At 43.5% G+C, this 27,838-nt stretch overlaps 1 protein-coding gene and 1 long non-coding RNA gene across 2 annotated transcripts in view; one reads left to right on the top strand and one right to left on the bottom strand.

The window, feature by feature from the left end:
- Positions 1 to 450: 450 nt before the first annotated feature.
- LOC309379367 lies at positions 451 to 11,999 on the bottom strand. Its single transcript, XR_014172453.1, has 3 exons — positions 11,906 to 11,999; positions 3,060 to 3,119; positions 451 to 1,203 (listed from the first exon to the last, which is right to left on the bottom strand). It is a non-coding gene; the product is annotated as an uncharacterized lncRNA (long non-coding RNA).
- Positions 12,000 to 12,014: 15 nt separating this feature from the next.
- Positions 12,015 to 27,838, top strand: part of TXNRD1 (thioredoxin reductase 1) — a 30,560-nt gene continuing 14,736 nt past the window's right edge. The window contains exons 1-7 of the mRNA XM_081928315.1: positions 12,015 to 12,168; positions 18,568 to 18,687; positions 22,183 to 22,255; positions 23,609 to 23,728; positions 24,456 to 24,601; positions 24,806 to 24,921; positions 25,881 to 26,106. Coding sequence (XP_081784441.1) covers positions 12,100 to 12,168; positions 18,568 to 18,687; positions 22,183 to 22,255; positions 23,609 to 23,728; positions 24,456 to 24,601; positions 24,806 to 24,921; positions 25,881 to 26,106 — 870 coding nt within the window. The 5' untranslated portion in view covers positions 12,015 to 12,099. The remainder of the gene's footprint in view (positions 12,169 to 18,567; positions 18,688 to 22,182; positions 22,256 to 23,608; positions 23,729 to 24,455; positions 24,602 to 24,805; positions 24,922 to 25,880; positions 26,107 to 27,838) is intronic.

Below are 27,838 nucleotides of genomic sequence, written 5' to 3'. Positions count from 1 at the left end.
CCACAACAAACACTCTGTGAGGTGAGTGAGGCTAAGAGACTTCAGAGAAGTGTGACTACCCCAAGGTCACCCAGCAGCTGCATGTGGAGGAGCGGAGACGCGAACCCGGTTCCCCAGATTACGAGACTACCGCTCTTAACCACTACACCACACTGACTGACGCTTGTCCTGATGCCCCGTCCACTAGGAAGAGGGAAGAGGGTCAAATGTGCACTGGTATTTGGATGCTGTTTTATGATGACAAAAGGCAAGGGAATGAGAATATTGAAAAGAAGGGGGCAGAATGCGGCTGTAGAGGTCGTCTTAAACAAGTGTCGGCATAAACTTCAGAAGGTGTTGAAATTCTAGACAGATTCTCTTTTTTATTTATTTATTATTTTTTAATATAATTTTTTATTAATTTTTTCAACATATCATATTCAACAATAATTAAACATACTTTCATTTCTTTACTTCCATCAATCACATATGACAATTTTCCAATCTATTCACTTAGTATACATTTCTTACTTCCACTATTACATTTAACTCTCAAAACTAATATCACTATTCTTTCTCTACTTTGCAATATTTCATATATTTCTCCTTACAAAACTTCTTGCAGTCCTACTAGCGTAATTTGTTGATTACAGTTGCTTTTCAAATAGTTCATGTATTTCTTCCAATCTTCTGTGAATCTCTGGTCCTGCAGGTTTCGAATCCTTCCTGTCATTTTATCTAATTCTGCGTTGTCCATTAATTTTGTCTGCCATTCTTTTGTTGGAATTTCTTCCTGCTTCCATTTCTGGGCTAACAAAACTCTTGCTGCTGTTGTTGCAGATAAAAACAATTTAACATCTTGCCTATTAATATCTTCATCTATAATGCCACGTAAAAATGCTTCTGGTTTTTTTAAAAAAATGTATATTTCAACATCTTTTTCATCTCATTATATATCATTTCCCAGAAGTTTTTTACTTTCTTACATTCCCACCACATATGATAAAATGTTCCTTCTTTCTCTTTACATTTCCAAATTCTAGACAGATTCTCATGATGAAACTGATACATGGATTCATCTGATACTCATTGCACCTAGTGAAACAGCCCTCTGGTTGTCCGACTGTGGCCCCAACTGCCATTGACCATATCCTGGAATGTCACTTTGGGCTGTGTACACATTGCCCACTTCCTGTAACTCCAGCATACTCCTGCCACTGGTGCCTGAAGCCAAGTACATATGACATTAGCCACAACCCACATATAGCCTGTAGTTTCTTGAGAAACTCTGCCATTTCCTCAGACCCAGCTTCCGTCCAATTTATAAGCTGTGGTTGAGTTGCGGTGTGTGTGCATTTGAGGCATCTATTGTGCATGCGCAGATGACAGCGCATGTGTGGACGACAGCTGCAGTGACTTGGAGTTTCAGGAAGCAGGGGAAGAGTTACTAACATGGGGAAATGAATCTGGTAATACATCAGGTGAAGACATCTCTGCGCCCTCTCTAGAGTGTAAAGCAGCATGCAAATGTGATTTTGGAAGACAGCAGGGGAAACCACTTTGCTGTGTTTTAAGGCACTAATGTGTACATAGCCTGAATCACAGGAACTGGTTGTAGGGACAGGTTCAAATGCAATTCAACAATTCTATTATTTCAGAACGTTATGGTTCTCTGTAGTGGATTTTCTGCATCAGCAGGGTGTTGGACCAAATGGCTTTTGAGGTCCTGCCAATGCTTTGATTCTCTTCTCAGCTAATGAATAAGAGTGGAGCTTACAAGCTTTGACTTTTTTCCGTTCACATGGCACAAGAATGATGCCTTTTTAAAGAACAGATCAAAGTCCACTGAGTTCAACATTCTGTGAAAGAAATACCAATAAGCAGTGGAGTATCTGAAGAAACGTAACAATAGTCCGGTTAACGCGCAAGTAGGATCTGAACTGCAACCAGAAGTAAAACAATTTTGATACGGTATTATGTTAGGATGAAGAGGGAAGTTAGGTATAATATGCAGCAGGATAAGGGGAAACAAGGAAACCACGGAGGGGTGGAGAGGAAGTTTACATTTCTTAAAAATATTGGGGGCACCAAATATGTAATTAACTTTTGAAAATCAAAATAAAATTGTAAAAAAAAGAGAGAGAGCAAAAATTCAGGAAGCAGATAGTAGGAAAGGCTCCTCCCTACTGATGTTTCAGACTGTAACTCCTATCAACCGTGCTGGCTGGGGCAATAGCTGTCAACCTACAGATTTGAAAATAAGAGACCAGCAGCCTCGAAAATAAGGGATCAGCAGCCAAAATAAGGGATCAACAATTACTTTGATAAAATACATATTCTGTTGCATGCAAATGGCTTTAGATACCTATTAGGTCCATAAATTACCATATAGCATATATTCAACACAAAAAACCAGCAACAATTTTTTGTTGACTAAGCACAGCTGGACATAGAAAGGGCCCCATTACCTTCAGTAGCTTATTTAAGGGACATTATCAATAAGGGACAGCAGTGGGACATGGCGCTGGGATAAGGGACTGTTCCTCCAAATAAGGGACGCTTGACAGCTATGGCTGGGGCTGACAGGACTTGTAGTCCAAACATTTGGAGGGCACCAGGTTGGGCACGACTAGGGTAGATAATACTGTGCTAGATGGACACAGGGACACAGGAAGCTGCCTTATACAGAACCAGACCATTGGTCCATCCAGCTCAGTACTGTCTACACTGACTGGCAGCAGTTCTCTAGGGTTTCAGGCAGGGGACATTCCCAGCCTTACTTGGAAAGATCAGGGATTGAACCCGGGTCTTTTGCATACAGAGCAGAAGCTCTAGCACTGAGCTGTGGCCCTTCCCCAAACAGCCTGGCCTGCTAGGAGGCGGTTGTTCTGCTGCTAGGCTTGGGTTATTTGCAAGTGTCTTGTGGTTAAAACCCAATTTATTTAGTTGGACAAAAACATCTCTATTAACTTTAATTGAAGCTGAGCAACTGCATCCCTAGACACATGATGGAAACTAGACTGTAATCATGTACAAGGCAAAAGAAGCAGAGATTAGTGAGGCTGTACAATAGAGCTCACCTGACTATGATTAATGGCGCTTTCGGACATCCAAGTCATATGGTGGGGTTTGTGGTCACCCTAAAGGAAACATGACACCTTCTTAAACCTGCCATCATTTTGTCACCAACACACACTACAATGTCCGTTCTCGTCCTTCTCTGGCAGGCATAGTCTGTGAGGAAGCCCCATGTCTCACACACTAAACAATGATAGGGGAAGTCAAGTCATACAAGCCAGGATTAGGCACAAATAATCATTCTATATCCAAAAAGTTTCCGGGGAGCAGCAACAGAGGAGAGCCAGTCCAGGCAAGGTAAACCACAGTGTATCATTTTAGGTCAGGAAGCTACAGGCTCTATTGTTATTTATTTATTTTCAACCATTTATATACCATTTAATTATAATACCCTCTGAGTAGCGTACAGGAGGAACTGAATGCAATGAAACTGAAAGTGAGTTAAAACGATAAAAACAGAATTCAGTTAAAATGCCTGCTGGTGTAAGAAAAAGTCTTCTGCAGATGCTGGGTGTTCCATATGGAGGGGGCTTGTCTGGCCTCTGCTGGAAGGGTTTTGTATAAAATGGGACCCACAAAACTAGGCTTGGCACCCAGTGTGGCAGAACCAGTCGCACTGCCCTAAATCTGCCTCTGGTGGAGTTACGGTAGCTATCGTAGCTAGTAGCCACTGATGGCATTCTCCTTCATGGATTTGTCTAATCCTCTTTCAAAGCCATCCAAGTTGGTGACCTTCATTGCCACCTGTGTGGGAGTTCCATTATGTTGTTCTGTCCTGAGAATATGCTTATATCCATATTATTGAAATAGTTACTATTTTTAAACAATTGCAACTCCAATTTATTTCATTTTTTAAGTACAGTAATTGATTTTCATCCATCCAGTTTGAGCATAAATGATGTTCATGCTCACCCTTATCTAATCTTGTAATATTTCTATATGAAGACTGGAAGTTAATCATCCACAGACTCAGAGATGAAAATGATGAAAATGATGTTATAATCTTCAGCAGTAAAACTTGCAGCTTCTGTAAGAAGGCAATGCATTTGCTTTCATGCAAAGTAATGCAGAATTTGGTAGGCGAAGATTATGGATGCTAAATTAAAGTTACTGAAGAATTGCAGAAGCTGATGCTACTGGCTATTTTATTCGTTAACACAAAACTGAAGATACAAAATCTGTATCTCATTTATCTTACATAGTTTTCCAGTTCTCATCATATGCACCTATTATTTTTAAATCAAGGGGAAATTAGGCTAATCACAAATGTATTATGTCTAAATTGTGCTGTTTGTCAATTAATCAACCTCTAATTAGCATATAATTAACAATAACATTGTTCAGGGAAGCGGTCTGTGATAAGCTAGCAAATCAGGAGCCAAGAGTTGCGCTAGGGAAACAGAGTAGAGGAACAAAGCCAGGAGTCAAAACCAAAGAGGTAAGTCAGGGCTAAAGGACGAATTTGAAGACAGAAACAAGGGGAAAATAAAAGTTAGGGCCTCAGGACAGATGAGGAGGCAGGTGCAAGCAGCAAGACAAAACACAGGACTGGAGAACAATCAAGGTTGCAGGAGTACCTCAAGCTCATATACTCCCTCCTTCCTTTGGAACTCCCAGTGTTCATTTAGCTGCAAACCTTGGTTTCCTATCTTGTCTAAGTGGTCAAACTATGGTTTGCACTTGCCTGCAAACTGTAATTCAGGAAACGGGCGTGTGCATGCCCAAGATTACCATAAACAGCTCTCCAAGAGTTGTGCATAGTCAGCTTCCGCTTTATATGAAGAGAACTGACCATGGAGAGGAAAGATAGTTTTCGACTGAATATAATGAGGGCACTTCCAGGCTGGTCTTTCTGCTCTAGAAAAACGATGTATGTCTTCTCCTGAAGGCACACTACCTCTGCTCTTCATTATATCTGCTATTGGCATTGTCACTGACAGTACCATGTGTTCTCCCTCTCCCTCCTGTGAGGAGGAAGAACTTTCACTTTTCAGCTAACTAGAGTGCCAAGTGACGGCCAAACTTGGGGAACTGTAATTGTTGAGAACAAGCCAGGATCTCAAATCATGGTTTGATTATAATTTTGTTCCCAATAACCATGGTGTATGCAAACCACAGTTCCCTGAGTTCTGTTGTCAGTGGGGAACTGTGTTTAGATGAAAAGTGAAAACAGATGCTTTCGATCTCCCCATGAGTACAAAATATGAGGAGTGTGCAAGGGAGGAAGTTAATGCATTTTGTGGCCACTTTCTCAAAGTGGGAAAGTATAATTTTCTGGACCGAACCTATTTATGCACCTCTTCTGCATCTCACTATCTTCAAATACTAACCATTATCTGCCTGTCCTGAATATCTAGGTCAAATAGCTGAATTGAGTGAAGCTCTTTTTGTTAAGTTGTGGGCGAACATATCAGACGACACAGCGATTCTTCAAGCAGCTCTTGTTTATTCACAGGCCAGAACAGAACTGAACTGAAGAGCTCAGTCAGCCTGCTTATATAGAGCTCCAGAACAACGTAATTGTAGCAACTTTCTAAAACTATCCAATCACTGAACGTCACTTTCGATCCTTCATTTGCATACAAACTATCCAATCACTGAACGTCACTTTCGATCCTTCATTTGCATACAAACTATCCAATCACTGAATGTCACTTTCGATCCTTCATTTGCATAACTATCTACAGTATCCCCCTGCTGGCCCAGGGTGAGAACTTCAGTACATAACACTTTTCACTTTCCTAACTTCTAACGTTTCTTTAAGTAAAAAGACAAACTTCTGTGAACTGTTCGGCACTTCAGTCTTGTATGAAAAAGGTGTAAGAAACACTGGGGCACAGAGCATAAAAGGGAGATAGATTCCACAAAAAGACAGGAATTTATCAGCATAATGAAAACAGCTACAGTGAAAACAGGAAGGTTTGGTCATGCACTGCAGAGGGAATGAATGTAGATGCATGCATATAACATTATTAGAGACTAGCTATGATAATTATAGGGCACTTTCTCTTTGCTTTGTCATGCTGTAGCTGAGACTTTGGACAGTGCAAAAGGTGTGGCAGCTTAAAAGCTCCACGCAAAACTCTTGCGTTCTCCTATCTACACCTGGTTGCAGGTTCAGGACAGACAAGTAACCTTTAAAATTATTTTACTATTAATGTAAAATCAAATAGGAAAGTATTTAACAGTAAAATATTAAAGAGACATAGGAAAACGCAGCCCTTTAGGATGGTTCTAAAATCACTTTTCTTAAAATATCTGTAAAATTATCAACATTCTCCCATGTTAGAAACTGATGAGAATCAGATTTTCCTTCCTCAGCTTGCTATATTGTGCAGCGGTGAAAACGCGATTGAATTGCAACCTGCACATTTTGTTGTCCTTCCTCCTTGTCTAGTACTTCCTGGTTCCTGTGTGTTTTAATTCCACCCCCCCCTGATAATTAATTTAATATTTCAAAATGGGTAACTGCAGCTTGATTTTTGCATTTCCTGGTTTATCTAATACACACATTGGCACTGCTGAAAACAAGCACCATTTGGCTTAATAGACCCTCCACCTTAGCTAGGAGCCAGACTGGCAGCAGTTTCTCCATTTATGGAATGAGCAACCAAGGAGGCATCTCAGGGCAGAACAAGGCTGGGGAACCTGTGACCCTCCAGATGTTGCTAGACAACCGCTCCCAGCATCCTTGACTGTTGGCCATGCTGGCTGGGGCTGATGGGAGTCTGGAGGGCCGCAGGTTCACCCACCCGTTTTAGGGCTTTGCCTGTTTGGGAAAGAATAGTCACACCAGTGTTGCAATAATTATTGTCCTGGATTCTGAGCCCTAGGCTCAATGCTGTCCAGGGAGACAGGGCAGAAGCTTCTCTCTAGCCCATCCTCTCTAGCCCTCAGGAGAGTAGCAGGTGAGGAACTGGGCAAGTTTTCTCATGCAAAGAAGATCTGGAGTTTCTCAGGGCTAAGGCAGACAGCCTGTTCTCAAATCTTAATCTCCAGAATTCCAGGATAAGGGCGGGAACATAAGCATGAATGAAACACCTAGGCAATTACTGGGTGATTTGTAGTATTACTGCATCATTTAGTACAGTATCCTGTCCTTGCCCAGAGGCAATTTTTTACTTGCCGTTGGCAAGAAGGCAAGTCATAATTTGTAGGACTGCAACGTTTAATCATTTGATTCATCAGTCCACTGAACAGACATCCCTGATTAATCTGGCAACAGGGTGGCTGCTGTGTTGTATGGTTCTTTTAAATGCTACATTATTTTCAATTTGTGCATATAAAAACTGCAGTTTGCAGGCACATTGCAGAAGTGCAAGACAGAATGCCCTTTCTAAGATAGTTCCTGCTGATGTATCAATACACCTAAGGACAAAGTGTGCTTTTCCTTCAAAGCTGTTGTAGTAGTCATATGCAAACTGCTGCTAACCAGTTCATCAATTAAAACTCACGGGACTAATCTATTTAAGGTTAATCAACTTTAACTGTCCTAGTTGATTAATCACAACAACTGTGATGTCCTGGGAAACAGCCCAAAGCTCTGGTAAAACCCACTGCAAAGATTCAAAAACGCCAAACCATAATTATTTTCTAAGCTAACCCCCTACGGAGCAATTTTGCTAATTGTCAGACAAGTTACGTATCCCCCAACATTCACCTGATACCTTAAGTTTCATTTACAAGTCCGGTTACTCTTGTTTATTTCTTTGCGATACCCAAAGCATCCAGATCTTCTTCTTATATCAGCATATTTAGGGGTGATGGGTAGATTACGAAAGACTGCATTTTCATACTTAAGTAATAGCTGCTTTTCTCTCATGGCATTTTAATAGGTTACACAACCAGTTGTCCGAAGCTCACAAGATACTTGTTTCCCTCCCTCTTTGTTGGTCTTTTCCTCCTGTCTTATGTTAATCAGCCAGGGAGCCTAAATGCTCATTCCTAGGCATGTCTACAAGAAGTAATTCCCATGGTGACTTTTAGGCTGTGTATGCAATGTACCTTTAAAGCACATTCAAAGCACATAATTTCCCTCAAGTAATTCTGAGCCCTGTAGTTTACCCATCAACACTGCCCCTGTCCTCATTTGGGATATCACCTGAAGGCACATACAAACAGATACATTTATTCAAGGGTTGCTAGCTTCAGTTGTAGACAGGATGGCTCTTTCAGACATGCTGAATGCACCCGGGGATGCGGGGAATGGCGAGGCGGGCGGAACGGATGACGACAGGGTTAGCAAGGGGAAGTGGGCATGATTCAATCCCACTGTCTGTGCACAGAGTCATTGTTGGCATCTGTCTATCTCAAGAGACAATGGAGTGTGCCTCCGGGGGCAAAGTCAAACCGCTATGTTAGTGAAAACAAAAAAATTCCTTCCAGTAGCACCTTAAAGACCAACTAAGTTAGTTCTTGGTATGAGCTTTCGTGTGCATGCACACTTCTTCAGAAAGTGATCTGATCTGAAGAAGTGATCTGAAGAAGTGTGCATGCACATGAAAGCTCATACCAAGAACTAACTTAGTTGGTCTTTAAGGTGCTACTGGAAGGATTTTTTTTGTTTTGACTATGGCAGACCAACACGGCTACCTATCTGTAACTGGCGCTATGTTAGTGGTTTGAGTGACCATCTAGGGGTGCAAGCCTGGGCAGTGTGTCTGGGGATCCTGGGCTGCCTAAATGACAAGACCCTCCCCTTGGCCTTGCTGGTGTGGTACACAGGAAAGCAGAGCAATACGTTGGGCATCTTGGCTGCAGGAGTTGTCAGGAGGAGGTGTACAAGGCGTTGGTATCCAACTGTCTTAGGGACCCCACTCCAGATTTGTGTAGGGTTTACACCTTAGCCTTTTCTTCTCCCAAAGATGTCCTGCAAGGCAGCGGAGGTTTAGGATTAGAGTTTTCCATCTCCTAGATCAGGGGTCAGGAAACTTTTTCAGCAGGGGGCTGGTCCACTGTCCCTCAGACCTTGGGGGGGAGGGGCGGACTATATTTTGAAGGGGGGGGGAATGAACAAATTCTGGGGCATTCCTATGCCCCAGAAATAACCCAGAGATGCATTTTAAATAAAAGGACACATTCTACTCATGCAAAAACACGCTGATTCCCGGAACATCTGCAGGCCAGATTTAGAAGGCGATTGGGCCGGATCCGGCCCCCAGGCCTTAGTTTGCCTACCTATGTTCTAGATGGACTCTCTATTCCAGGTTGGCAAATGCCATCTGCCCTTCACTTCTCTATACAGCACATGCAGAAACCACCGGCTTGACCATTGGACCTACTATTGGTCTTGTCCACTCAATCTGCCAGAGCCTGTCTTCACATGCAGGGGAAGCCCCTAACTCACCAAGGGTTTGGTACCCCACTGGCTACTCTCTAGCCAGCCAGTAAAAGCTGTTCCCGGGGTGTGACTGCTGTTACATGTTGAGAACTTCTGAGAGTCACAGGTGAGAGCTGAGTACAGGGTGGGGACCAAAGGTGGACAAACTACCCCAGAAGGAGCACACCAAAGGTACGACCCCTCCCCTCACATCCCATACACCTCATTCAGAGTCCTCATACTGTGTTTCAGTTGCAGGTAAAAGGTAAGGTGAAGGACCCCTGGATGGTTAAGTCCAGTCAAAGGTAGCTATGGGGTGTGGCGCTCATCTCCCTTTTCAGAGAGCTTCCCAGAAGTGAAATGTGGCCTTCGAGATTAAAAAGATTCTCCATCCCAGCTTTCGATCTCTGCCATGCTATTGAACAAGTGTGTTTTTGCTTTGTCATGCTGCCACTGGCTGCTAGCCCAGAACAAAAAGGGAGTGGCTGTTAAAAATATCCACACAACGTCTTTGGTCTTGCCTGTGTCTATGTGTGTCCTGTGATTTCTGGGAGGTAGCAGAAAATGAAGTGTTCCTTTAAAAGCTTCTTTAAGACAATGTTATTGAAGGCATTAAACTTGTTTATATAAGGCCTTAACTGGTTGAGCTGCCTGAAGTGTGGCACCCTTGTTCTGATCACAGTTACTTGAAAACAAGTTCCTTTTATCTCTGTGAAATGTGATCCAAAGTATACGTAACTTGGATTTATATGACGCCTGAGGCCTCATATACGGCAAGTGATCCAATAATAGGCGTGGGAAGGGAAAAACAGCAGTGTTACTTTACCCCTTGTTCTTTATGGGAATTATTCACCAGGGACCAGAGGAGATGCATACAATAGTACCTGAATTCTAGCACAAGTACTAATCAAAAAGGTGCTGGTAAGTGGTGTTCCTGATGGATCCATTCCACATTCCTAGCTAGTATTCCAAAATACCCCTAGTACAGCTTTCATACTTGTGCTTTTAAAGACAGAAGAGACTTTGGACAAATAAAGAATACACATTTGCTTTGGCTTGTACTGTATATCAGTTTGTGTCCTGAGATGTAAATGAGCACAAATCTGATTCAAAAAATGGCAGCATTCAGGAACCAGTGGGAGAATATTTCAATTTCCCAGAACACTGGTCTCCTGACCCAAGGGAGTCTTCAACAAAATACTTTCAGAGGCTCCACTGTGAGATTGTGGAACTATATTTTATCAGAATGTTTTATTCTATTTGCTTAGGATAGACCAAGGTCCACTAAAGGTGCTAAATTAGTAATTATTGCTAATTACTCCTGCTGTGATTAGCTACTGTTCTTATCTTGTGTATATTTGAGCTTTGTACACACAATGTCACAGACTGCACATTTCAGGTTCAATCTTTCCCTCTAAACTCAGGCATGCAGAATGATAAAGTCACTCTGTCTGATTGCCAGCTGAAGCTCACATATTGGATGAAGTGGGCTTTCAGTCAATGAAAATGCATACTACAATAAATCTGTTAAAGGTTCCAGCAGACTCTCTTTATGTAAACTGTTTGGTAACTTTCAGCCTTTTTAAACACCATCCCCAATGCTAATGCCTGTCAAAACACTTAAATCAGCAGATGCCATTCTTTTGGAGCCAGTGGGCACATGTGGAATTTTGAAAACCATATAATGGTAGAGTTGGAAGGGATATTGAGAATCATCTAGTCCAACCCCCTGAAATGCAGGAATATGCAGCTGTCCCATACAGAGATCAAACCTGCAATCTTGGTTATCAGCACCACGCTGTAATCAATTGAGCTATCCAGGTAGGATAGCATGGGCACCAGTCACAAAACGAATACCACATCTAAAGGCAAAAACAGAACCGCAACATGCTACAGGCACCCTCTCTCATCAATGGAGGGAAAGGCACCTATATCAGGCCCTGTTTTACTTGCTGACAGAGATAAGTCCTTTGCACTTGCCCCTTGCTCAGAATGGAAGGGAAAGTGGATGTCCGATCCTTGCATTCAATGAAATGTGAGCATCTTTAGGGAAGTGTCTGCAGTGTAGGAAAGTCTAAGCCAGGGCAAAAGGGAACTGAGCAGAAAGAGCAAGCAGTCTCGCTGAACTCACTAGAATAATTGAATCTTAAGAGTTGGAAAGGACCCCGCAGGGTCATCTAGTCCAACCCCACCCTGCAATGCACGAATCCCAGCTAAAGCACCCATGACCGATGGCCATCCAACCTCTGCTTAAAAACCCCCCAAGGAAGGAGAATCCACCACCTCTGGCGGAATTCTGTTCCACTGAGGAACAGCTGTCAGAAAGTCCGCCCCCTCCCCACAATGTTTAGTCGGAATTTCATTTCTTGCAACTTGAAGCCATTGGGTCTTGCTGCCGAGGAGCCCCACCCCCCAAAAAAGAAACGTTGCGAATTCGTCCCGGTTCGATCCGTGGCACGTAATGAGGAGGAAGGAGGAAGAAGCCGGGGGGGGGGGCCGAGAGTCACAGAAACAGCAAGTCATGCTTACATTGCCTTTGACTCAGCGCAGAGCTTCAAGGAACTTGGCGAGACGCGGCGCTGGGGAGGCGGGAGGCCACGCCCCCCCAATCCCCGGGCTCGAAGCGTCATAAAAGGCGTTCCTCGCGCACGCGGCGTGCTTCTCCTTTCTTCCCCTTTGCAGAAGATGCGCCGTTGCTGAGAGTCGCGGTCCTGGAAGTCGCCATGGAGCCGTCGGTGCCGGTCGTCTTCGTCCGACAGAACCAGATCGGAGGCCAAGAGAAGACTGGGAAGGTAGGAAACGGCTGGAAACAAAACATAGAGCTCTCACCAGCGTCCTTAAACGCCTGTTTTTGAAGGAGTGCTTAACCCTCCCCTACCCAGGAGTTAAAGGCCCATTGAAATCCGTGGGGCTTGTTCGTGAGTAAACTTGCATGGGATCGTGCACTGAACTTGGCGGGCGGGAAGCTTGCTTCTGAGTAAACGTGCATGGGATTGCGCTGTAAGTCTTGGTTTCCCTCCCCCACAAAGAAGGGAAAGCCTCAAGCACCATTTGCTTCGTTCTTCCTGTGTTTTGGTCTTAGATTTTCTCGCGGGCACTTCGAAGCATATGGGGCGGGAAAGAGGGAAGAGTGAACTCTTCCGATAACACTTATTTTTTAAAAAGCAGCGTGGCTTTGAAAGGGAGGCGTCATGATAGAATAGTGCATTGGAATGCCCCCCCCGTGCTGTAGTTTAAATTTAATATCCCTCTAAATCCAGGCATAGGCAAACTCGGCCCTTCAGATGCTTTGGGACTACAACTCCCATCATTCCTGACCACGGGTCTTGTTAGCTAGGGATGATGGGATTTGTAGTCCCAGAACATCTGGCGGGCCGAGTTTTTTCCTATGCCTGCTCTCGTCTGTGTGGTGTAGCAGTTAGAGTAGGGGATTGGATGGGGACCTGGGCAGCCATGAAGCTCATTGGGTGACCTGCTGGGGCCAGGCATTGCCTAACTTATTTCCCAGGGTTGTTTTGAGGATAAAACGGGGAGGGAGGAACCATGCACTTTAAACCACTTTAAACTCCTTGGAGGAAAGGTGGGGTATAAATTGCAGGAAATGGCCGAAGTACAGAGATCTGGCCAGGGAGTAGATAGATCTGTGCAGTAGTGAGCCCAGTTGGCGGTAAGACTTGCCTTGAGGTCAAGGGTAGGAGCATTTTCATCCAAGTCTTTAGGCCTGTTCAGGGTGAACACTTGAGGGCTTAGAGTGGAGAAGGGGTGTGCAGGTAAGCCCGGGCCCTTGGAGTTCCTATTAACAAGAGATAATTTCTAGAAAATAATGGTTTGACTTTATTGCATATGCGTACACAAAGGAACATGGCTATCGGCCACCAGCAACACATTGCAGACTGTGGACAAACTTTTTTTAGGGTGATTATGGCTTCAGTTGTGTTACATCTCATGTATTAATATGTTCCTCTAGGGCTGGGTGGGAGGGAAGTTAATCTGTTCCTATTCTGTATAATATCTGCAAATGACAAATAACCGGGTGTTTGTTTGTTTTTAAGTTTCTGTTAAGGCCAGTTTTGCTTCAAACCTGTCTATATTCAGCACAAAGGGGGAAGGGGAATTCTGAGGCCACCCAGGCAACTGTGCTAGACTTCTTCCTGCGATTGGAAGCATTTGCGTTCCATGAGATTGCAGATCAGTGAATGATAATTACCATATTTCCTATGCTTTGAACCCACGCTTTCCCCAAAGAAACTGAAGCACCATTTTGGTTTCACAATAACCTTGTGGGGTGCATCAGGCTGAGAGATGGTGATGCTCATTGAGCTTCATAGCTGATTAGAAATTAACCTAGATTTCTACATATGTTGCTGGCCTATAACTGATGGGAATTTGAGTCCTAAATTACATTGAGGGCCTCAGGCTGCTCACCCCTGTGACTTGCTTCTGCGCTGAAAGCTGTGAGTTCAAAAGTCATAGGTTAAAAGCATTCAGAAAGAAGCGGCATATTCCATTTGTGCCCACCATTCACCCAAAGAGTCAGCAATGCCAGTTTATTAATGGTATCAGTGTTCAGAATTTCCAAGCAACAAGTGCTTCAAGTGCCTTACAAGTAACAGGAGAGCACACACAATTTATTTTGCAATAAACATGTTTTAAAGTCACTTGAAAAGTATGCATGGCAGTCCATATAAAAAGCAGCCCTTTTCACAGCAGTTTTCTCATAGGTATTTTTTGTTTGTGTCCCGAAACAAAAAAAAACAACACAATCAAGTTTGGTCTGGAGCAAATGGTGCACCCCAGAGTAGGAGCTTCAGCAGAAAAGGCCTTCCATATCCTCCCACATACTTCCCTTCTGACTTGAAAAGTATGATGATCAAAGCACGAGGGCAAGCATTGTGATCTTGTCCCATTTCCTGTTCCTGGTGTTTGCAGTGCTGTAGTGTAGTGTTCACTTAGGAGTACAGGAAGTGATCTGGGGAAAGGGTTTCCTTTGGGACCTTCCCGCATGCTTCACTGGAAATCATATGTGAAGACTTTCCAGTTCCTGCTGGTCCTGTGATACGCTAGGAGGTGATCAGAAATAGGACTTGTTCCATCTGTGGTGCCCCAGTTATTGGGATTCCTTCCCCAAATGAAGCAGGCTTGTAGCTTAATCTGTTGGCTTTTAGATGCCAGTGCCAGGCAATTAGACGCCAGGCAAGCTCTTAGTCTCCCTGTCTTTTTAACTATTCATGCCCTTTTCTCCCTCTTGTGTAGCTCATTCTGCTGTTTCCTTTCAGTGCTTCTCATATTTCCATTTGTCTTATTATATTTGTATTGTTGCTTCTATTTAAATATATGAAGAACCTTTCTGTTTCCTTGGTGTTTTCTGACGGTTAATATCAACAGCCAGAAAATACCAAGGGAACACAAAGCTCCTTTATATGGTTGTGGAGGGTTTCCTTCCCATTCTGGTTGCTGTAGTTGCTGAAATGATGTGTGCTACTCCAGTGTGGTGTTTTTGTTTTGCAGGTATAATCTGTGACATGTCACGGACACAACAATAGTGCATTAGTGGTGAACTTACACTGGGCTGTCTGTACGGCATTCTCTTTTTTTAAAAAAAGATGCTTCCTCAGTGCATTGGCAAAGCACACAGTTAAACTATAGAATTCATTTCCACCATAGGCAGTGATAGCCACCAACTTGGATGGCTTCTGAAGAAGGTTAGACAAATTCATGGAGCATAAGGCTATCAGTGACTACAATCCAGAATGGCTATACTTTGCCTTCATGGTCTGAGGCAGTATGTTTCTGAATACCAGGTGCTGGGCATCGCAGGTGGGCAGAGTGCTTTCAGGCTTCCCACAGGCATCTGGTTGGCCACAGTGAGAACAGGACGCTAGACTAAGATGGGCCACTGGCCTGATCCTGCTGGCTCTTCTTATGTTCTCATGCATTGCCATCCGGGAGGGCAAAAGTGGGACAAAACTGGGACATTTGTGGCATAAAAAGTTGCAGTATTTCAGTAGGAAGCTTCGGGAAATGAAGTTTTGTGATGCAGAGGAATGATGGAAGGAACCAGCTGGGGAATTGCCAAGGGAAGAAGGCTTGGAGCCCAGGGACTAGTGGTGGGACCTCAATTGAGTGGTCAGAGGGAGAAGACTGGGAAGAGGTGATGTTGGAAGCTGAAGAGGTAACCGGGTTTTGTGAGCTGGGAGAGTCTGTGGCAGAGAGAAGTCTAGAATAAGAGGCAGAAGCTGAAGCAGGAGAGTGGGATTTTCATGGAGGAAGAACACAGAGAATGAGCTGCTCTTCTTATTAGGCCTGTGGAAATCAATCATCTTGCTAATGAAGAGTTAACTCCATCTTTGAGCTGTGTGATTACTGACCAGTAGGCCCATTTATAAGTCTAAGTTAATCATGTCTAATTACTTCAAAGGGTCTACTCTGAGTTGTACTGGCATTGAGTACAACCTATCTCTCCCCCTGCCTCCCAAAATAAAACCTTTTTGCAGGTGGGAACAGTATTGAGAGCACAAATCTCATGGCTGCCCAATTTAAAGGATATCTGGAGGGGATCTCTGGACATTTTTAACAGCTGCTAATTTCATGCTTTTATGCATTTTATGAAGTGCTTTTAGATTCATACATAATAAATGGAAAAGTGTGTGTGTGTGTGTATATATATATATATATATATATGTTTTCGTAGATTTTCACGGGTACAGGAATGCAGGTTTTGGTGTCCTCGGGTGTCTTCCCGTGTAAAAGTTGGGGTGTCTAGGCGACGTTTCGACGAGGTCTCACTCGTCATCTTCAGGCTGGTGCTTTCGGCTTCTTGTTACTGGAACAGAGCTGTTCCAGTAACAAGAAGCCGAAAGCACCAGCCTGAAGATGACGAGTGAGACCTCGTCGAAACGTCGCCTAGACACCCCAACTTTTACACGGGAAGACACCCGAGGACACCAAAACCTGCATATATATATATATATATTTCTAATTAATAAATACCCTGTTAAGAAGAGTGGAATAAATAAATAAATCAGAATGCTCTCATTTCCAAAAGTCAAGGCCCTCTGGAACTGCTCTAATTTGACTTATATCTGCTGTTGAGATCCTCTTGTACCACCGAGGTCAATGGTAGCAGAAACGTTTTATCCAGAGGCGGGAGAGTTCTGCTCCTGGTGAAGTTTAGGCCTTGTGAATTTTTGATGCAATGACTTTAACCGGAGTGGAGAGATAGGGAATGTGTTTTGCCAACCCCAGCTGTCAAAATGCATTTGTGAAATTTAGATAATCATTACCGGAGGATAATGGCTGCTAATCATAGTTTACCCCGGTCCAATTCTTCCGGGCTGTGGCACGGTATGATTTGATTTTTATCTGTATTTCTGGAGCATAGACCGAAACTGGTGTAGAGGAAATGCATGCATACAAAAGGGTAGGCTTTTGATTGGTTCTTCTAGGGTGTACTTATGCAAATCGTTATTTGCAGCTGAACAGAGCTGTGCCTTTTCAGTTGACCAGTGGGGCTGCATCTCACATAATGATGGCTGCTTCTGCAACAAGCAGCTTTGGTGCCTTGCCAAACCATGCCCATCCTTTCCAGGAAAGCTGATCGGGCTTTTTTATCTGCATGCCAAAGAGATGGGTTCAGGGTTGCAGTAGGTACACTTGTCTCTGTGCCTTGTGTCTACAGCTATCAACCTGTGAGTGAAAGAGAGTTTCATGCAAATAGGATCCCCATGCCAGTGAACAGGCAATTCAGGTTTGTTAATTATTTGGCGGCATGGATATTTACGAGAAGCGTAGCATTGGCTATAGAGACAGTGGGGCAGCAAAACTGCTGTTTAAACAGGGTGACTTTAACATTTTACAGGTTCTCTTTATAGTTTTGCAGGAGGAAGTTCTAAAATGAAATTAAGGCCTAACTAGATGTGAGTTGCAGTCTTTCCTTGTGTCTTTATTTACTTATTTACTTAAGTAAAAGTAGTTGAGGGAGGTTATAAAAGGGGGTGGGAAATGGGGCAGATTCAATCCTTTTCTCTACTTCTGCCCCACCATGGGGAGAAGATTGATGTAAAGTTGTTATTGCACTTCTCATCACAACTATGGGTGCTCCTAATTTTAGTAAAGCAAAGATTCCAGTCAGATCTTAATATCTAAATATCTTTACCTTGTAGTAAACTGGGATTTCTCCAAGATATTTTCAGTTTGTAGCAGGATTCCAGGCAAAAGGTGGACACCCCTTTTCCAGGATGTTTCCATTCACTTGACTATGGACTCTCACTTTTCATTTAATAGATTTCTAGGATTAGGACGCACACACATTTCCCCTTCATTTTTGGAGGGGAAAAGGTGCGTACTATAGGGCAAAAAATACGGTAATCAAACCAGCCAGCTGCCTTACGGCCCAATCATCCATTGCTCAGCAACACCAGCCCCAACTAACACACATAGCAAATTGTGGAAAGCAGAGAGTAGGAACAAGCTATTAAATTTTACAAAAGGGGATGGCAGGTGTACCTAGCCATCTACAATACAGGCAACAGATTTCCTGCAGGAGAATTTTGATTCCAAATTTGATAATTCAGACAATGGGTGCCTCTTTTCTTACAATCTCTGCAGTTGCTAGTACATGATGAGGGAGGAGTTGGGGGGCAAGGTAGTCAGTGATGTTTAAAGCGCCACTCCTGGATATAGTCATGGTTTTAACATTTGTAGCTTAGCTTGGACGATTTGTTGTTGTTACTTTTGTAGGCCCTGTAATCACCACAGCAGTGTTATCAGCAGGGACAAACAGCCGCAGTGGCTTAAGGAAAGAGATTGGGTTTATATAACTAACAACCACTACTGAGGTTTTTTCTCTTACCATATTAGCATCCCAGGTCTGTGATAACTCAGATTCTGGTCATCCCTGTAAATGGTTCAGTATGGTGCAGTAGGCAATTGGCTCTGCTTGGTAGACCTCAAGATGCTAGTAAAAAGCAAAGTGGTCCACACCTGGTATAGATAACTCTGAGCTAGAGGGTTCAGTGGTCTGTTTTGGTATAAGGCAGCTTCCATTGTTTTGCTAAACACTACCAGTGCACCTTATTCGCCACATATGGTTTCTCCCCCTTGCCATAATAATTTTTTCCTGTCATTTGATTCATAGTACCAAGCTATCCTGGGCTCATTTTAATGGACACATTTATTTTTCTCTTGTTTAGGCACACCATGAAAGAACCCTGAAAAAGCTTCTGGATGTGAATGGACAAGCACTGGTACCTGCTTATGACTACGACCTGATAGTTATTGGAGGGGGCTCAGGTGGACTTGCAGCTTCCAAGGTATGATAAGTAGAAGTGTGGTCATGAAAGCAATCTAGCCAACCAGAGCTTGGTCCTACTCCAAGAATGGATCCACTCTGAGCTGTAGGAGTGAGAATCCGGTGTCTGGAAAAGATTTTGCAATCCATTCTGTCCATATGCAAAACGGCCTTGTGCAGATACGATTCTCTCTGCACACTCTAACATTAGTATTGCAAAAGGATTGATGACAAATCCAGCTCCTTCCTCCTCTAGAGGCTTCTTGGATTTGCAAGGCAAATTCTAGCCTGGGAACATCACTGATCGGTTTTAGATCCACCTTCTAGAATGGACCTGGAACCCCCTTTTTCTGGAAACATTTCTACTCTTGACTAAAGACCAGGTTTTCCATCTGGAGTCCATTCTATCCCGTTGCTCTTAATAATTGGGCAGAGACTGTATCCCAGACGCTGTACAGTCAGTCCCTCTTCCCAGGGAATTCTGGGAATTGTAACTCTGTGAGGGGAATAAGGCTGTCCTAACAACTCTTGGCACCCATAACAAACTACAATTTCCAGTAGTCTTTGGAGGAAGCCATGACTGTTTAAAGTGGTATGATACTGCTTTAAATGTATAGTGCAGATGGGGCCTCTATCTCCTTCCTCTTTTCTCTTCTCTGCTTCCTTTGATCATCATCTCCAGGAATAATTAGATGGTGTTTATGCACCTTGGTCCTCCAAGAAGATGCTCCTGCCTTTCTAGAGCTCTGATATACCTGGTGTGGTCAGTGGCTTAAAAAACAGGCTGGTGATTATTTAAATTGTTGGGCTTTGCTCCTTTTGCAGACAAATGATGGTTCTGCAGTTGGGAGCACAAGTATGTAATGTACTGATGAATAGTGCCTGCCATCTAAAATATACCATGCTTAATCACCAGCTTGAGCACTAGAGTTCTTGATAATGAATTTGGGAAAAGGAGAAGACAACAGCGGACAAGAAAAGGCCACCTATTTAGGGAGAAAACAAGCAAATGTTTCATACCCATGTCAGCAAAGTAGTTAGTATGCTTTTTCTAATTCCTACTGTGAGTTGAATTATAAAGCTGTAGCACTAGAGAGAGAATTATAGGAGTGTGAGAATCTGCCTGATATTGACCATCTAGCTTTACATTTTCTACTTCTGTCAGTGACTCTCCAGAATTTCAGACATGAGTTTTTCCCCAGAATCACAGATGACGGATTAAAACTGGCAACACTCAGGGAGGAAAGAAGTGGGAGAGCATTTCAGTGTCCCTGAACACTCTGTACCACATTTGAAGGCTTCCAAACTTGGAAAAAAGTTTCCAAGGAAGCTTCCTAATGAAGTTGAGTTAGAATTCATTTGCAGCTTTGACAGTATCAGTCAGAGTTGGATGGGATCAGTTTAGCTTTTGCAGGCCTGGGCCAGCTCACTTGCAGAAAGCAATTCTCTCCCTTTTGGTGTTTATATTTTATCAATTGGTTATCAGTAGGAAGTGGGTGTCACACACCCTTTCTGATCGGATCTTCTATTATTCGGATCTTGCATTTGCATTCTGTACAGCGAAACGGCAACACCCTTCTGTTGCAGTAGGGAGCCTCCTGACTTCACTTTGTAGTAGCATTCCCCCGTGCTTGCCACTGCGTCCTGCTGGGCCAGTGTGGGGTAGTGGTTAAGAGCGGTGGACTCGTAATCTGGTGAATCGGGTTTGCTTCCCTGCTCCTCCACATGCAGCTGCTGGGTGACCTTGGGCTAGTCACACTTCTCTGAAGTCTCTCAGCCTCACTCACCTCACAGAGTGTTTGTTGTGGGAGAGGAAGGGAAAGGAGAATGTTAGCCACTTTGAGACTCCTTAGGGGGAGTGAAAGGCGGGATATCAAGTCCAAACTCTACCTCTTCTTCTTCTGTGCACAACTGAGCATAATCCTTCATGCACCTGACAAAGCAGTGCTCTGTCTCGGAAGAGTTTATGCTACAATAAATTTGTTAGTGCTGCGGTGACTCAAATGGCCACCCTTTTGGCATTTGGAACCCCTGACACACACCAACCTCTTTTCAGCAGGGGATCCCACCCCCCTGGCATTTGGCTGCAGCAGCCATGACTGGGAGATGAGTTGTGCTGGCTCCATGTGGTGGGCCTACTCCTGCATCTGGGTGCCTCCTGCTGGGCTTATCTGGTGGTGGTGGTGGTGGTCAGTGGCGGGAGCAGTGCTGCTGTCTGTACCAACTTGATGAGAGCCACCCACCATCTTAGTTTCCCACAATTCCTCTGAGCAGTGCTATGTTGGGGCCATATCAGAAGAATAAAATGGCCGACAGTTGACATCCCCTGTGGTAAGTGACTTGGCTGCCCAGGGGAGACAGTGGTAGTGGACCCTGTCATGGAGCTGGTGTCCTGATAGCTGCCCATGAATGCTGGCGGGTGTTAGATTTGCCACTTCGATACACCCAGCCAGAATTGGAAGTTCAAAGCCAAAATACACCTTGTACTATTGATAGTTTTTTTAAAAAGCATGTTAGCCGCTTTGCTTTTTCTTCTAACTAAAGCTGTGGGAACCTGGCAATGAAGGTGTTCTTCAGTCTGCATTGGTGCCTAGGGCCAGTTTTCTGTCCCAGAATCCTGTCCCACACAACTAGTTTCCCTTTTAGGCACAAATTGTACTCCGGGGAGGGGTGGTGTTGAGGGTTCATTGAGCAACTGTTTCCCAATCCAGGAACACATCCTAGATCAGAGCCCAGGAGCCAGCTAAAGCATGCTTTAAGAAAAGTGTGAATAATGTAACATGTGATTTGGCTCATACTCAGGTCTGCGGCGCAGCCAGGGTCTGGGGACTCATCTTTGCATTTAGTGTATTCACCCATAATGATCTGCTTTGGAATGCTTAAGATGCAGGCCATGGCTGGGGGCGAAGGCCAGGTTCACATGCCAGGAACGCTTGACAAACACATCACATGTTGCATGGCAATAAAGCTAATTTTAAGAAGTATCATCATTTAAAATGCCCTGTGATCCAGAAGTCTTGAGGGCCGTCCACGTAATGGGATCCAACCCATCATTTGACCGAGTTGTGGGAATTTGAGCAGCCAAATTATCTTTCAGCGTTTAATTAAAGTTTGTGTCGTTACATTCACCCTTCCCTTCCTCCTTTTGCGCCTGTGGCATTCAGCTAAGTGGTGTTTTTCTTGTGACTGTAGTAATTGTTGTGAAAAATCCAATCTTGCCTTTTCGTCATGAAAGATGGCAGGATTGAAGGAAGTTGTCCTGGAAAGCCCCTCCCAAGAATGTGCTATAAGACTTCAGGCAAATTCAAAATGTGTTGGACCATTTGTTTTTCCGGTTATAACAAGTCGTTTGACTGCCACATCAATTGGTAACCCGCTTGGGGAGAAAGATTGCCCCTTGTGAACACTAGATATTGATCCCCCAAATTCATAATAAAGCAGTTATTTTTTTACAACTTGGCCACCATTACTTAGAGTACAGATTTTCAGCTGTGGTATTTTTTTGTTTGATTTCCAGGAAGCTGCCAAACTTGGCAAGAAGGTCTTAGTTCTGGATTTTGTTGTCCCTACTCCTTTGGGAACAAGATGGGGTAAGTACTGTAAATGGTTCTCAGCCTTCACTACCTTAGGGAAACTAGTGTGGCATAGTTCTTAGAGTGTTTGACTAGGACCTGGGAGACCAGGGTTCAAATCCCCACTCAGCCCTGAGGCTCACTGTGTGACCTACCTCACAGGGTTGTTGTGAGCATAAAATAAGGGAAGGGGATAAGTGGAGGAAAGATGGCATAGGAATCTAATAACAGTGATAATTATTATTGTATTATTATAAAGACATCCATTCAAAGCTGGCATTTTCTTCCAATCTCGGACACCAAAGTACATGTTGAATTGTTTCTCCCCTGTCCTAATCCTTGAACATGATTGCCTATAGAATCAGGGCACATAACATATAAAGTACTACTTCGTACAGTGCACAAGTCAGCTTTTCACCCTTTAATATATACTAAGAATAACTGTTGCCCTTTGTAGCTGTTGATTTGATATTTTGATGGCTAAAGACTGAAATAGAAATGTTTAATTTTGGCAGCAGTACCATTTTTACTGCTGTGATTCTACCCAGGGAAGACAAATGCCTTGCAGGACCCATCTTACTAGAAATAAATAAATCAGTGCATAGGATCACAGTTTCCCTGCGGCTAGCATGCTCACTTGGGGAAGTGACATTTGGATCTTGTTACAGCAGCTACAGAGTCCTTTGCCTTCCATTTTCTTTGTCTGAAAATGATGAGGTCGCTTCATCCACTGGCTAGTGCAGCCCTGGCTTTTTGTGGAATGAATGTTGGAAGTTGCCTTATACTGAGTTAGACCATCGGTCCATTTAGGTCAGCCTTGCCTACACTGACAGGCAGTGGCTCTCCAGGTTTTCAGGATTGAACCTGGCACCTTCTCCATGCAAAGCAGATGATCTCCTCATGAGACATGGCTCTTTTCTATCTTGCTGGAGTTTTGGGGCAACAGGGATCATCCATGTATTTCCCTTCGGCCAGAGTGTTCTTGGCTGCTGCTTCTGAAGGGTGAGGAAAGACAAAATAGGGCCCAGTTTTCCCCTGAAAAATTGGGTGGCCTTGTTGCACCAGTCACATAGGCTCCAAAACCACCTTGCTTGTCCCTGGCTTTCATATCTGCCTACCTGCCCACTCCCAGTATATACACTGAAGAAATAAAAGTCCAGATCAATAACGTTTTTCCAGTTGCCCTGGGGAAGGCAGGACTCTGCTGTTGTAGAGGAAGGACTGGATGCTCTGACAGAATGTTTAAACAGCCAATGACCTACGGACCAAAAGTTATACAGCTGGTCAATTTGAATGCCATACTGAATGACTGGGTGGTCCTTTCATAACGAGTTGCCGTATGAAGCTCATTAGGTTGCCTTTCTTTTGCAGGTCTTGGAGGAACCTGCGTCAATGTAGGATGCATTCCAAAGAAGCTGATGCACCAGACGGCTTTGCTTGGGCAAGCCATAAAGGATTCACCCAAGTTTGGGTGGCAGCTGGATGACAAAGGTATAGACATAGAATCCCATGTGGGCTGTTGGCTGTGTAATCCGTGCTGCTCTTAGGAAGTAACCTGAGTGGGAGGTGTAGAGAGACCATTGGTGGGGAACAGGATTCAAAGGGATGGAGGTCTGCTTTACACACACACACACACACACACACAAATAATTATACACCGTTTTGGCATTCCCCCATAGCCTTTCCCCAACCTGGTGCCTTACAGATTTTTTAAAAATACTGTATAGTACTACAATTCCCCCAATCCCTGGTCATAAGCCACATTCGCTGTGGCTGAAAGGTGCTGTACTTAAAACTAGGTTGAGGAAGACTGTTCTAGGAGTTTTTATTGTGATTACATATTTTATCTACCTAAAAGCTGGAGACACCAAGTGGAGTATCAGGAGACTGATCAGATGTTTGTCCATATTAGTACTGTAGTGATAATAGCAAAGCAAATTTGAGTTCTGTGTGTATAAGACCTTCCTTTCTAAAGGATGATTTCAGAGCATTATGTGGCAGCACCTGCAAAATACGCTGGACCACACTCACCCACATTGTTAATCCGTGCAGTGTCGGCAAAACTCCACAAAGCTTGGGGAATTGAATTAATTATAAATAGGAGAGACACAGCTGTGCATCAGGTGTGTCTGTTATTGCATAACATGCTAATGGAAAATGAAAGCCTTGGGAAGCTGAGGACTGAACTGCCATCTAACTTTTGTTTTTAAATCCTCAGCCATAAATCACAGCTGGGATACTATGGTTGAAGCAGTTCAGAATTATATTGGCTCTCTGAACTGGGGCTACAGGGTTTCCCTCCGAGAGAATAAAGTCACATACGAAAACGCTTATGGAGAGTTTGTCGGGCCACACAAAATTAAGGTAATGGAAATTGCCGCCTTTATCCTTCTTTTCCTGGGGAAGCTTGGGTGGTCTGCTTCAAATGAAGAAATTCTGCTAGATCTGGCTGCCAGCCCAGAGCATTTGGCATCCAGCAACATCTCCCATCCTCCTCTGGCTTAACAGAATTAGAGCTCACAGCCACAGGCTTTTACAGTTCAAAATTGCTGGCATTTTTATTTACAGGCAACAAATAACAAAGGAGTTCAGAAGTTTTACACAGCAGAAAGATTTCTGATTGCCACTGGAGAGAGGCCCCGTTATCTGGGCATCCCTGGAGACGAAGAATATTGCATCACCAGGTGAGATAACCCGTTAAAATGTGTCTTAATGTATGTCCTGGGGGAAGTGCCCGCTGTCATTCAAAGTAAGTGTCAGGTGTTATGAGTGAAGTGATTCTGGGTTGGTTGATTCAAACGTACAGAGTTTTGAAGTGGCATAGTATCAGTTTTCACATATGTGTTGCTTGCTTAAAAGCACTTTTGTGTCAGAACAGCTAGCCACTTAAAACTCGTATCTCCTTTCCTCCTTGGGCAAAATATCAGTTTTCAAGTGATGAGCCATTCTTGCTTTGGTTTTGATTTCTTGGCATGTGTAAGATCTACGGTGACAGGAGGGCTTGTTTGCATAGCAAATGCCTCTTCTCCACTTCCTTCTCTGTGGAAAATGCACAGCCAGTCAAAAGATGTTTGAGCTTCTTCATATGTAACTCTTCAGACTGGAGGCAGGAAAGGCTTGGAGTGAGACATTAGCCCTGGACTTTCTGGTTCCTGATGTGAAATCTTCCATTTATACAGCAGAATGTGCAGAAAGGAAGTCAGTCTGTACCACTTTTGTGGTCTTCCTTGTTTACTATGTAGACTATGTAGGTTACTATGTAGTAAACTATGCATTAATTTCATCACCAGCTCATAAACTGCTTGATTTGTGACCACTTGCTTTAGATAATGCTCTGAGATTATTTACATTCTCCTTGAAAATTACATCATCATCATCATCATCATTATTATTATTATTACTTCTGTGCTCTGACTTCATCTTACAGTTAGTTTGCTACCTGACATATCTCCTGCCTTCTGGGGTGCAAAACAATGTGTAAAATTTTATGAACCACAAAAGTAGAGATAAAACATAATGGAATAAGCCATTGCCCCTTCTGTAATTTCGACAGTGTCAGTTGTGTACATCTCAGCTGTATGGATTTCCCTTGTATTTTTGACTCAGCTGTTCATTCCTATTATTATTATTATTGTTTTCCCAGTGATGATCTCTTCTCCCTGCATTACTGCCCGGGGAAAACATTGGTGGTTGGAGCTTCCTACGTCGCCCTTGAGTGTGCAGGATTCCTTGCAGGCCTTGGCTTAGATGTGACTGTCATGGTGCGATCCATTCTCCTGAGGGGCTTTGATCAGGAGATGGCAAACAAAATAGGGGAGCACATGGAAGAACATGGTGTCAAGTTCATTCGGAAGCATGTGCCTAACCAGGTAAGAGGGGTGGAGGGATAGCACTTGTCCTTATTATTATATTATTGAATGAGCATTTTAGGTATTTTGCATTATACATTGCTTTAAATATTCTGGCCTTATAGTTATTGTCCATTGCATTTTGTCATGTGAGTTGCTTTGAGACTTTTTGAGGGTAAAAAGCAATTATAACAAATGTTAATAATAAATGCTGCCCCCACCCATTCAATAAACACGTAATTTTAAAATGTGCTTTAATACAAACATGTTCAAAGAAATCCAGGTTCTGTTTTATGACTTCAGAAGCTCCTGTTTCACCACTTCCTTGCAAAGCCTATATATCTTGGCACACAGGGCTCTCTAGCCCAGTATTTGCGGCATTTATGTGGCAGTTCTTCAGAGTCTTGGGCTTCTGCATCACCTGCTATCTGATCCTTTGAACTAGAGAGTAAGCTTGGTGTCTTCTGCCTACCAAATATGCTCTGCCACTGAGCATGTGTGTGATTCATTGCTGTGATGTTCTGTTTTGGCTCCCAAATGCCGCAAACCCGGAAGTGAGTGTTCCGGTTTGCGAATGTTCTTCGGAACCCGAACGTTGGACGGGGCTTCCGATTGGCTACAGGAGATTCCTGCAGCCAATCGGAAGCCATGCCTTGGTTTCCAGACATTTGGGACGTTGAACAGACTTCTAGAGACGGATTCCGTTCGACTTCCGAGGTACGACTGTATTAGGTTGCTATCTCACTGACGTTTGTGAGGGCTTTCCATGTTTATAGTGCAATAGCTGTTGGTTTTTCGGATTTTTTGGCAAGCTGCGCAGGATGTTGTCAGGCTTGGGGGTATTCTTAGAAGTTGGCCTCTGGCCCTCCTGTTTTAGCCCCTCCCCCATCAAAACAGACGGCTGTTCAGTGCAGAATTTTGCCTGGGGGGCCTAAAACATCTCCTTCATGGGGAGTTTCCCCCTTGAACCTATCTGGAGTTTGACTCGCCCATTTAAAATTATCATTATTTATCTGTTATCACTACAATTACATTTATGCCCCACCTTTCCTTCAAGGGGGACATGCATGCTTTCTTCCCACTTCCTATTTTGCCTTCACAACAACCCTGTGAGGTAGGTTGAGCTGAGTGACGGGTGCAAGGTCACCTACTGAGTATCTATGGGGATTTGAATCCCGGTCTCCCAGCTCCCCGTTCTATACTCTAACCACTGCAACACATATTTTTTTCCATCTGTTTTAAATTCATTTTTCTTTCTTCAGTACAAACATCAAAAGATGTACACACACATGCTCCCCCCCTTGCAACAGCACAAAAAGCATGAATTACATTTCTTCCCCATGCTAATAATAGCATCAGCAGTTAGTTGTTTCTCTCTGTCTCCCTCTAAAATGCGTGCAATTTGTGCATTATCAATATTTTCATGCCGCTCAATAGCAAAACTCTCTGAGCTGCTTACTGTAATTTGGCCATACATGATGGAAACAAAAAAATATAAATAATGCAGCATAACAGCTCCAGCAGCCAAGAAATAAGATCAGCACAACAAAATTCTCGAGCAGCACCAGAAAATATTTTAAAGATGTTTAAAACATTTGGAAAAGCCATTCCATTCTGCCAAAAGGTATAGCAAAAGAATGGTTTTTTAAAAAAAAGTTTCCCCCCCCTTCAGTCAGATACTTACCTAGGAAATAGCGCCATTGAACTCGGTGTTGTTACTTGTGAGTAGGCATGCATGAGATTCCATTGCTAA

Source organism: Podarcis melisellensis (assembly GCF_964234715.1).
Source record: "Podarcis melisellensis genome assembly, chromosome: 10".
NCBI classification, from domain to species: Eukaryota; Metazoa; Chordata; class Lepidosauria; order Squamata; family Lacertidae; genus Podarcis; species Podarcis melisellensis.
This window is presented reverse-complemented; position numbering and strand designations above follow the sequence as displayed.